Source organism: Anabrus simplex, chromosome 3 (assembly GCF_040414725.1).
Source record: "Anabrus simplex isolate iqAnaSimp1 chromosome 3, ASM4041472v1, whole genome shotgun sequence".
In the NCBI taxonomy this organism is placed as follows: Eukaryota; Metazoa; Arthropoda; class Insecta; order Orthoptera; family Tettigoniidae; genus Anabrus; species Anabrus simplex.
In genome coordinates this window covers 324,460,729-324,473,133 of record NC_090267.1, presented here as the reverse complement: position 1 = coordinate 324,473,133, position 12,405 = coordinate 324,460,729, and the positions used below count along the sequence as shown (strand labels likewise).

General features: G+C 38.1%; 1 protein-coding gene across 2 annotated transcripts in view; it reads right to left on the bottom strand.

Moving 5' to 3' along the window:
• The window catches only part of LOC136867275 (SLAIN motif-containing protein 2), a 193,504-nt gene extending 181,338 nt beyond the window's left edge, over window positions 1-12,166 (bottom strand). Inside the window, exon 1 of one of the 2 annotated variants that reach the window (XM_067144424.2) lies at window positions 11,779-12,166. In XM_067144424.2, the coding sequence (XP_067000525.1) occupies window positions 11,779-12,047 (269 nt within the window). In that variant the 5' untranslated portion in view covers window positions 12,048-12,166. Of the gene's footprint in view, window positions 1-7,463; window positions 7,600-11,778 lie in introns of those variants that run through there. The other variant, XM_067144425.2, reaches the window with a different exon arrangement.
• Window positions 12,167-12,405: the final 239 nt, after the last annotated feature.

Sequence of the window (12,405 nt, the reverse complement as noted above, 5' to 3'; positions counted from 1 at the left end):
GGTGGAAGTGCCATCCAAGGTTGTTGGGGATACTGTGGGATATTACGAAGAAAGTCCTCAACGACATTGGAGGTATGAGTTAAAAGTGCAGAGAAATGTTTCTTCCAACGCTCTAAAATTTCTCCATTATCAGTTAAAATGGAGTTGTCAGCAGTCTTCAATGACCCCGATGAAGATCGAATTGGACCATATATCTCCTTTACGCCAGCAGAGAAGCTTTGCAGGTCATGGGCATCAGATAGTCTTTGCAGTTCTTCAGCTTTTTGTTGCCACCAGTTACTCTTGATTTCCCTAATTTGTGCCTGATATTTTCCTTCACATTGGAAGACGGATCTTGAAGATAGGACAGATGGGCTTTTCGTTTTGCATTGGTCAGACACTTAATTTCTTCATTACTTTCATCAAACCAATCTTGGCTTTTTTCCTAACAAAACCAATTGTTTCCTCAGCTGACTCAGTGATGACCTTTTGAAGTGTGGCTCACTCCTGATTTGTACTACCACTGCTGACTGGATGACTAGCCAGTTTGATTGAGATTGCATTTTTGTAATCTGTAGGAATGGATTCAATTTGAAGTTTATGAGTATCGAATTTCTTTCTGGGCAGGTTGTGGATGGATCTTTTTGATTTGCGACAGATCGAGATTCTCAACCGGCAAAAAAGGAGCTTATGATCTGTCCAGCAGTCATCAATGTTGCTTGCAGTCCTTGTAACAAGGGCATATTTTTCATCACAATGCCTGGTGATGATATAGTCAAAGATGTGCCAGTGCTTTCAGTGAGGATGTATTCAAGTGGTCTTACGATCAAGCAGATAGAACTGTACCGTTTTCAACGTCCTGATAACGGAATAAAGGTTGTCATACGACATTAAAAGTTTGCCATGCACGGTAATGAGATCGCGAAGATTACGGAATTGGGCCATACATCTAAAAAGAACGCATATATTAAATGAAATAGGCCGTGATTTCAGAATATATATATAATACGAACGTAAAAAATCAAGGAGGCCATGCACGTGACGGCAAAGATGTTCATTTGGCGAATTAAGTATGCCTAGGTCACGGAGTGAGACGGAAAGTTATAAAGGATCCATGCGGCCGTGATAAAAAAAATAATAGAAGGTTTTTAAAATTGTTAAAAAAGAAGAAGTAGGTGAACAATAAAAAAAATCTTGTACGCAAAACTACTACGTAAATTTATCCACGAGAAAAAAATAATCCTCGCAGAAAGAAGAAGGAAGATATTTCAGTTATTAAGAGCTGAAGAACCTGCATAGTGAAGAAATATTTGAATTACACCTATATCTGAACAAATATCGTGATGGAAAATCAGAGCAAGTTGAATAATATCCGGACAGTAGTCGGAGTATAGATCGAAGGCCGTTACGAGATATCAAGTCAAATTTAACGCATTATAGGTTGATTAGCTAGATAAAAATATTTTTAAAAGCTAATTTGATGATTTTTACCTGTTAAAATCTGTCACAAGGAATTAACATTGAATTACTGGTTTAATAATCTGAGACAAAGATATAATCTAGATTCTCATTCTCAAGGATATGGACGTGATATTAAATGCCATTTTGGAAATGTTTCTTTCACATATGACTAACGGCTACAACATGAGAGGCTAAATCGGAGATGGAGCCGACTTTCCGACGTAGACCGCCCAGCTGTTTCTACTATCCCGGGTCCCAAAACTACAACCTGATGGTGACGTAATGGATGTTGGAGACGATCTACGCAGTCCTAAGATGACAACATCGAAGCCTAACCCAGTCATCTAACGTCAGCAGCCGCAAGCTAAGTTCCAAAGAATTACTTTATTATCTTGAAATTAATGTGTCGTAGATATAGTATTCATATATTTGTAGTGAACATTGATATGTTGTTTCTTACGTAGTTCTTCGTGATGAAATCTCAGTCGATGTTATCTTTGCAATGAGATTATCCTAGTTGATTTATCATTATGGGAGTAGGTATTTCTTCCAGAGTTACAATCAATGTCATAATATAGGAATGTTTATAATTGAAGAAGGAGAGATTTAGAGTGTGATTTTCAACCATTATGGGATTGAAACAACGTAAACAAAGAGACGTATCCCAGATTTAATATTTTTTTAAGAAGATAGTTGATTTCTGAGAAACTAATATCTGGTTGATGTTACGACGCGATGACATGTGAGTAAATATTAACTTGTTTAGTTTATATATGTGTTTCATTTTCAGGATAACATGTTTATGTGTATTACATATGAAATCTAACCCAAAAGTGTACCGTTGCAGTACATTAATGATATGTTAAGATGATTTGCCGCCTTGTTGGAAATGATAAATGTTTACGTAGGGAAGTTATGATTTGAGTGGCATGTTGATGTGGATTTACGAATAATTATTCGCTGAGATATATTTGTGGGAATGAATAATGATATATTATGGTAATTAATATTGGTAAATGGAGAGATAGATATGCTTATGGATAATTTTGGCGGTAAATACGGCGTATTACTGGTCATTGGTGATGTTTGACATATGCGGTAAGATATTAATATGGTAATGCGAGATATATTGGGTTAGTGGTACACGAATACAATGAAATACATCGTAGATTTCGTATGTGGGTTACCGTAAACTGTCTTCAGATTAAATATCCAAATAAGAAATAAAAGAAGGGAAACTTGTTGTCTTCATAGAGAATATATCAACGTTGTACTGAATATTATTTGAAGTTTGGTGTCGAGAATGTATTCAATTCATAGAACAATTTCATAATTTAAATCTCTACCACAATTAAATAAAATAGCTTACCAAATGCATTCCTACGGAATTTTTGATATCTGATTGGATATTGGTAAAACCATAAATCATGTTAGGTATAATTTTTATTTGAACTACGATAATAATTGATCTTTACACGATACCTACATTTAATTTTAAGATGTTATTTGAATATTTTAACCAAATGACATGGTCAAGGTGACCAATATTTCTCATTTAATGAACGATATATATTTGAAATAGCCATTTTGAGCTGATATATATTTGGAACTTACTTGCGATTGCTAACGTTATAACATCGGAAGAAACGCGTGTGTTAATGACAGAATATCAATTTGATAATGATGAAAATAAGCATTTTTTTTAAAAGAAAGAAACAAAAACTGATGGACTCAGATTAAGCATATTTAGTATGAAGTTTACTAAGGCTTAGGGACTTAGATTTATTTTTTTAACCCAAAAATGTTATACTACGTTTTCAACAGATAGAATATGTACTTTTGATTTATGTAATTAAGAGAATTTATCCTTTATTTTTGTGATGCGCATAATTAATGCAAGAGGAATAGTTGAATCACATCGAAGATAGATTAAAATTAAAATTTAATTTTTTTTTATAGAGAGGAGGAAGATAATTGATGTCAATACATATTATCAGATTTTCTTTTATGATTCTAGAATCATGAAATAAATTATAGATTATCCAATTTAGATGTTATTATTTTAGGAGATAGGCTAATATCATTATGATATAAATGATTTTGAATTAATTCATTAAAAAAAATTTTTTATTTTCTTTTCTTTTCTTCGAATGATTGGACTTGGAAAACTTGATACTGATTCTGGAGGACGAATGGTATCGATGGTAATTTATTAAAAAGGAAATGTGGTGTCCCAGTTGACCTCACGTAAAAAATTATACGGTTCACAGATGCAATTTAATTATCCCTGAGAGGTATCGCGTGGCAATTTAAGGATTATCATATCAATAAATGTGATAAGAAAAATGATATCGCTTAAATTTTATGATGCGGTAACTGTTTATACAATGAATATTAGAAGCAAGCATAGCTACCGACACTTAGCATCATTTTTATTAAATGCATTGATCCATTTAATGATCTATAGAAGTGATGGATGGTTGAGGGGAAAATAGCCGGAGCAATTGATAGGTCGCCCAATATGATGCAAGGAAGAAAACCCCCCTCAGGATGGTGCAGAACTGAGTATTAGTAATAAAGAGTTCGTGTTCGGCACATAAACCAAGGAGCAGCAGACCATTGGCATTACAGTTGCCAAGTCCATGTTTTCCAATCACATTGCTCCATAATTGGTGATCTTTACCAACTCGGGCATTGAAATCGCCAAGTAGTAAAAGCTTATCTCTTGGTGGTACTTTGGTGATGGTAGTGCTCAGCAGGTCGTAGAATTGGTCTTGAGCTTCTACATCAGCATCCAAGGTGGCAGCATATGCAGAGATGACGGTCATAGATTTAGCTCCAGAGAGTGGGATTTGGAAAGTCATAATTCTTTCACTGACAACGGTTGGAGTTAACTGATAATCATTCACCAATGTGGTTTTCACAGCGAATCCAACACCATGAATGCGGTGTTCTCCCCCATCTTTTCCCTTTCAGAAGACTGTGTAACCCGAGCTGAACCTTCGCTGGACAGTCTGGTTTCACTTAAGGCAGCAATATCAATGTTCATTCGTCCAAGCTCATGGGTGACAAGCATTGTTCTTCTCTCAGGTCTGTTATTGTCTTTCAAATCGTGGGGTTCAAACATTCCAGGTTTCTATAATCTTTGTTTTTCAACCGCATAAGAGGTGACCCGCTGGGTGCGGCCTCCCAGCCGGCTGAGTGTGACTACCGATGTTTAGCCCACATTTTCTAGGGCCTTCCCCATTCAGGGTGGGCAGCGGTGATCCTAAATAGGCCTGCCCAGAAGCGAATTCCTGAGTAGTCACATGGTCTCTGAAAGATGACCATCATACATCTGCTGCCAACATGCAGGTCCGACCTAGAGGCTAGTGATGGAACATTCGATTCATTTTACTGAATCGATTAATTTGATTCCGTTCACGTTACTGAATCGATACAGTGATCCGATTCACGGCTCATTGGTCACCGCTCCTACTGCATCTGTGTAGTATGTGCTGGTAAGACAGCAGCAACAGCATTCAGTGCTCGCAGCTGCCATCTGGTCTTCATACTACGAACTCCTTTCTTAGAAAAAATGCTAGTTACTCCAATACATCGAAGGTTTCCGGCGATGCAGGGTGCAGGGTGGGAAAGGTTAGGATTAGGAAGGTAGCAGCCATGGCCTGAATTAAGGTACAGGCCCAGCATTTCCTGGTGTGAAAATGGGGAAACTACGGAAAACCATCTTAACGGCTGCCGACGGTGGGATTCGAACCCAAGCGCATAGCCACGCGATATGAACTGCACGACAACTCACTCAGTCATTTTTGAAAATACGTATTTTTCTATCAGCTGAGGATTTTTTTAATCGTCATATTTTGTATAGGCTACCCGAGATGTACAGTAGCCCGCTGGTTTTCTGATTCAACATACTGTTATTGCGTCTGTCCACATATGATTGAAGTCTTGTGCAACGATGTGACATATGAACTGAGAGAATACTGAGCCGTTCTTCCCAATATAAAACACGTACTTTTGAAAGGTCATGAGCATGACTCTTAGTCATAGGGCAGGCTAGAGTCGAGTTTAATTGTCAAATGTCAACTAAGTTATAATACTAAAATTCATTAAACTAATAAATAGTATAACCTAATAGCCTACCTACTTACTAGCTACTTCAGAATTATGTTGTGACTACCTTTTTAACGCTGCAAATAAATCCATCTATTATTTAAACCTCCTTGTAAGAAGAGGACAGTGAATGCAAATGGGTATTATTTTCAAATGAGCTGAGCTCGAGAGTCCATTATAGCATACGATTCTTTCAGTGTAGCATGGCTCACTGTATGTCTTGCTGCAGCGGAAGCTCGGCTCTCTGCGTGTCCAGTGAGCCGATAAGGAGCCGTGTGTACCTTGTGTCTCACTGAGCCGCGCTCGTTCACGATTCTTTCGATGTGCCGTGATTCACTGTCTCGCTGCAGCGGAAGCTCGGCTCCCCGTCAACGTCCAGTGAGTGCGCCACTCAGCACTGTCCGCTGGGAGTAAGCTGAATCGTGTGCCGTGAGCTCGTCGTTCCTGTGAATCGATTCATTCGGACACTTCAACGAATCGATACACTGCTTCGAATCATGCATTCAGTAGCCAACACTACTAGAGGCTTCCAGTTTCAACCTGAAAACCTGCCTCCACTATCCTTATCCCATCGCCGTTGGACTTAAGCTAAAGGGCGTGACAGCAGGAAAAAGTGTCACAAGTGGGATTTTGTTTAAGGTGGATCGCAGCTTGCAAGGAAGTGACCTACACACTATAATCTCGGAACTATACCCTGCGGCACAAATGAAATGCGACGTGCAGGCTCTAGTACCACGACTGACTCCAAGGCCATTGAGAATCACAAAAGGAGGTTCCTCCGTACGGTTTGCCATTGGGCCAAAAATACAGATGATGGGTTCCAGTGTCATTTCCTACACTAGGGGGGAAGATCACCCTACCCACAGGGGCTCATCTGCCTGAAGACGTTGGCCACTATGGGGAGTCGAGTTATTTACCACTCCTCGACACTAGGCGTTTAAGTACACCACAAAACAAATCTTCTAAATTAATGAATATAATGCTTTATACATAGTTGAAATTAGGTCCCAGATTGAATAGGCAAGGACTGCATTCAACAGATTGAGCAAACTTTTATGTAACAGGGACTTTAATATTAAACTCTGCCTCCCTTTACTTCAGTGTTGTGCATTTTCTGTCTTACTTTATGGTGCCGAGACTTGGACCCTAACAGAGACCACCACCAAAAAACCTTGACCCTATGAGATGTGGTGGTACCAACGCCTGATAAGAATATCATGGATTGACAGAATACGTAAGACTGAAGTACTCCAATGCCTGAACAAAGAACTAGAGGTCATGCACTACATCAGAAAGTGCATTGTAAACACTATGTCTTACCAGCAAAGGCAATGTGATCACTTAAGGGGACACTATAGTGAAATTTCTAACTTCTACATTTTTAAATGAATTTTTTCCATATTTTTTTCTGCAGTGCAACTCCTCAGATATAGTAATGCAACCAACTTTCAATATTGTACCTAGGCCTATACAACTTTTTGAGTAGGAATTTTTTTACTTTCCTTTTACCAGCATAGTTAAAAAAAGTCCCTTGCATCACAATACTTTTACATTTGGCACCAAATATGCTGTACAGTTATATGCAAACAAACATCAGTATCACAGTTTGTTGTTTGAGAAATATATTGGCCTGTAGAATTTTTTAAAATGTAATGTTTAGGCCTAATTTTTCTAAAAAAAAAAGTATGTGTACGCACAAAATTTGGTAGGTCACAAAAAAAATTGAATCACCTTAAACTGAAAAATGCACACTGACATTTATATGCACCAACTATCTACCTACTACCGTGTAAATTTTCACCTACATCAGACAAAAATTGCATGATAAGGGATTATTTTTGTGAAATAAATCATGAAGATTTTGCTAAGCCGTAAAATGCAAAATAAAAATATATGCAACTTCAACTCACTTTAGAACTGTCCAGCACAATAGTATACCCTTCAGACTTCTTTCTTCTCTCCTCCAGTGATATTTTCATCACCTTATTCTCTTTCCTTTCACCTGAGCTCCTTTTCCTGCTTTGCTGTAAGCGCCTTTGGTCTCGCTGGTGACTGATGTCCACAGCAGAAGTTGGTACTGAGCTTGATAGCTGCAGTCGCTTAAGTACGGGCAGTATCCAGTATTCGGGAGATAGTAGGTTCGAACCCCACTGTCGGCAGCCCTGAAAATGGTTTTCCGTGGTTTTCCAGTTTCACACCAGGCAAATGCTGGGGCTGCACCTTAATTAAGGCCACGGCCGATTCCTTCCCACTCCTAGGCCTTTCCCGTCCCATCGTCGCCATAAGACCTATCTGTGCCGGCGCGACATAAAGCAACTAGCAAAAAAAAAAAAGAAGTTGGTACTGGCTTCCCTCCGATGGACTGAAGGACTTCAAGTGTTCTAACACACCCCATACTGAACTCGCAGCACTCACAATACCAATCTGAAGTTTATTCCTAGTAACAAATACCCTTCTTTTGGACATTTCTTCCATAGAACACTGTGAAGGCTCTCATTTGGAATTTGTGTCTTCCCTTTTGTGCACCTCTGTAGCAGTGCATTTGATGCAAGTCTCTGATATGTTGAAATTATTTTTAAAACTAAATCATACAGAATACTACATCTGCTACTCAATGCTTAGATTACATTTGAAATCCAAATGAGAGGGACGTAAGAAAGGGAAAGCAGCAACTGGAGAGGGGTGTCTAGTAGAGCATGGGGCAGTTAAATGCTAGCGCTGTGGGTTTTTAAATGGCGGCATTTAAAATATAAATGCATTTTTCGAAAGAACACACATCAGGGTATTTTTTTAGAGTTCTAAACCCAATTTTGATATTTTCCTCGAAATTCATTAAATTTCACTATAGTGTCCCCTTAAACAATCACTTCAGTTTCTCTATAGAGATCGTCTGGTTTTGTCAGCACCATGTCCAGAATATTGTTCCCTCTAGTTGGTTTTATCACTTTCTGATTCAGCTGTCCTTCCCAGATTAACTTATATACTATTCGTTGGTCATGCTTCCTGTCATTCACATTCCTTCCGAATTGACATTTGGTAAATTGAGGTCACCCGCTACTATCACATTTCTTTCCTTGTCGTTTCTCATACAGCTTATCCAATAATTCCTAATCAGCATCAGCATCACCCTTTGAGGTCTGTATACCCCAAAAAATATAAAGTTGCCTATTAGCTTTAGAGATGAGCCTTACACCTAGAATTTCATGTTTCTCATCCTTAACGTTCTTGTAGCTTAGAATTCTTCTTTCACCAGCATGAATACTCCCCCTCCTGGGGGCTGTATCTTAACTAAGGCCACAGCCGCTTCCTTCCCAGTCCTAGCCCTTTCCTGTCCCATCGTCGCCGTAAGACCTATCTGTGTCGGTGCGACGTAAAGCCAATAGCAAAATATATATATATATATATCCTATCTACGATAAACACTCCAGTTGATATGGATGTAGATTCCCTTAGGGAGCCTGAAATATTCATCCTGGATGAGGAAATTTATAATACCAATATAATGGGTCCGTTATTTACTCATTCGAGACAAATAATTCAGGATCCCTAAGGGAATCACTATCCATATCATCTGCTAACCTGACAAGCTTCAACGTTTGCAAAGGAGACAAGGTCTCTCCTATTGCACTGGTACTGCCGGTAGCTTCAAATAGCCTACCCAGTGGCTCCACACTATGCGTAGCCATGTCTTAGTAGGTGTGCTATTTACCACCTGACAAGCCCAAATTAGCACACTGGGACGAAACGCTGGCTACAGGAATGAGTTCGCCTGAATGGTATAATGTCCAATAACAGACACATAATTCTGGTATTATAAACACTCCAGTTCCAAGAGAAAATTTCCACATACATAATATCACTTCTCAGCCATGAATCAACTCCTGATACAACATCTGGTAGGCCTATATAGAGTATTTACATCTCTATTAAATTAATTCTACTTCTTTCTTTACAATATATTTACAGTTTAATAATAGTGAACACTTTTACTTCATCCTTACTTGATTTCTACCTCCCTAGGCCATCTGATTTCCCTGAATGTACCTCTCCATAACCCTTCCAAACAATCCTCCTAACTTACATGTGCCATGTACTTCTAGCGAAGACCATCTGACACAGATCCTTATCTCCTACCCAACCATTAGGATTTACAAATCTCCCTCTCAATTTCCCACAAGGACAACACCTCCACTCATATAATAATAGAAAATAGTGTAGCTTACATATACTAGTCCTATGAACTTGTTTCATATTATCTATAAATTACATAAAAGACTCTGTATTAATCTCCTTTTGTAAGGCTTAAATAATAAACATATTGTGTAGGCTCAGTGCAGCTTCTCATTAAATTCAATTGTTCACTGAACCTCCTACCACTAACAAGCTACATATTTATTAATCACCACCACCATCTCTTAAGGATAAAACTGGGAAGGATATTTGGTGGCTGTTCAACTCTCTTAGCCTTGACTTTAAAACATAAGGAAAGTGTACTCAGCCCAGGCAGGTGATTAAATCTGTCAAGTGATCCAGGAAAAGCTTCCAATATAGCCGTAGGTGGGTGTACAAGTGTTGACAGATATATTATTATTAATATTATTAACAGGAAAAGCACCCGAAAGGGCATATACAATACGATTACATAAAATTTTTAATTATTCTTTGCTAATTTGCGTGATGCTTTTGGTACTTTTTGAACACAACACAATATGGTATTTTTCGTAGAACTTTCCACAGAGTGAACATACGCAATTCTCGTTTGGTAGATGGAATTTCTTATTGCTACCGGTACATAACTTGTGGTGATAGCCACGAATGGCTAGTCTTGTGATTGTGCGTCTTTGTTCTTCGTTAGCGTTTGTCCATGATCTGTCTTGCATTGCATCGGTACTGTAAAATTCCAAGTCGATATTCATTCGTTTCCTTTGTCTAGCAGCTAGAAGTGCCTGGTAAGCGTCAGTAGATGGCAGGTTGAGCTTATATCTGATGTCCCCTAAAAAGAAGGTCTCTCTTGCTAATTCATAGGCAAGTCTCGATGATGCTGACAGGTATAGAGGAAGCATGTTTTAAAAACTGCCAAAATCACCAAAGAAAGCTGTGGTTCTTCTCATCTCTCTAACAATGCTGTGTCTCACTCACATGAGCTTTCTTCTAATTACAATATCCTTCTCTCTTGAAATCTGCCTGGAACCAGTGGAGCAAAAGCAGGATTAATCTGTATACTGTTAACACTTAGAAGATGGTGGGTCGATGGATTTCTAGGAATCTCACTAGTTTTCAAGACTGCAGTCTTGTAGTCCTGTAGGCCTAGGGCAGATTTTTTTTTTTTTTTTAACTTGCAAAAACCAGTGTTAGTGTGAATATGTCTGTAACTGAAACGGCCTAAAACATGTCTTATAAAGGAAGAGAAAAGTGTCTTCTCCAGAAACAAAATTTCCAGTCTTCCATTTAAAAAATCTGGGTTTTGGGAATGCCACATCTGCTTTTGATAATTTCTCAGGAATGACCTAGTAAAGGCAAATATTTTGTAAGTTATAGTATTCATGCCTCAACTTTATTTTCAGTCCAAACATTCAGCAGCAACGTTTTCAATTCTTCTCCTGGATTAAGCAACTGTTTATTTTATCCCTTAGCCCTGATTTTGTGTTAATTTTATTCTCGGAATGAGTTAATATCCATGCGAAAAAATGCTATTACTTTGTAATATTTTACATTTTTGCAACACTCCTAACCAAACTTCATGAGCTGCCACTTATGTCATAAAATAACTGGAAGCACCCATGAAAAAGACCAATATATTTACACCCATAATACTGCAGGAGTACTTCAAAATCACTTTATATCGACTTATTGACACAGAATCTACCAAATCATTGTGCTTTCAAATAGGTGCCTACGTAATCAGGTCCAAACGAATATAGGCTACACCTACATAAGGTAACGGGAAATAACGCATACCAAACCGAATTATACTAGAGAATACTAATTTTTGAAAACATGAACTATTTGCCCCCTAAATAAAGAATTAGGCTATGAGGAACTTAACCTATCTTAAGTTACGTTTTGCAACACATTATACAAAGTGTCACGACAAAGGGAAATACAAACATATCTTAACTACTAGATACAGAACAAAATATCTGCAATTATTCTGTATAAAATATTTCACGTATCACGATACCTGGATTAGAATGATGACATAACTGACAGATAAAAAAGAATTACCAGGTCTCCTCATTTAAAAACTCTTCATTATCCATTTCTTCGGGTGTAAGATAATTATCGTCCAAGAGCTGTGAAGTGAGATCGTATCTTTTTTTATAGAAGTCATCGTCAGATGCATACGACAAGACACTAGGTCTATTTTCGCGTAAACCGTTTCGTGGAAACTGTTGTGATCGCAGACGTTCATTCTGCAATTCGAGCTTCCTCACTTGGTCCTGTAGTTTGCGCACTTCATCATGAGGATTTCGGGCACACTTTTCGCTCGCCATATCTAGATAAGTAACTGACAATAAATAAAATCACAAACTCAAACTTTTACACACAATAATATTCTACAATAACCCATCCTACACAATTTGTCAACCATCTTGCCCTGTATATCCTTCCCCCAAAGAGTATCATCCTTCCAACCGACGATCTTTGATCCCAACTCTGACAGATATATCTCTGCGGTAAGACCAAAGAGTCATGTCTTGTCTCGAGGATATTTATTTGGGATTCAATATATTATTTCCCAGTCACAAGTCTAACGTAATATTTCACTTGCATCACATCAACACACATTTACATAATTAATTATCGTTTTAGACACAAATACACTCAGATAGGTAAACTGAAAAAGGTACT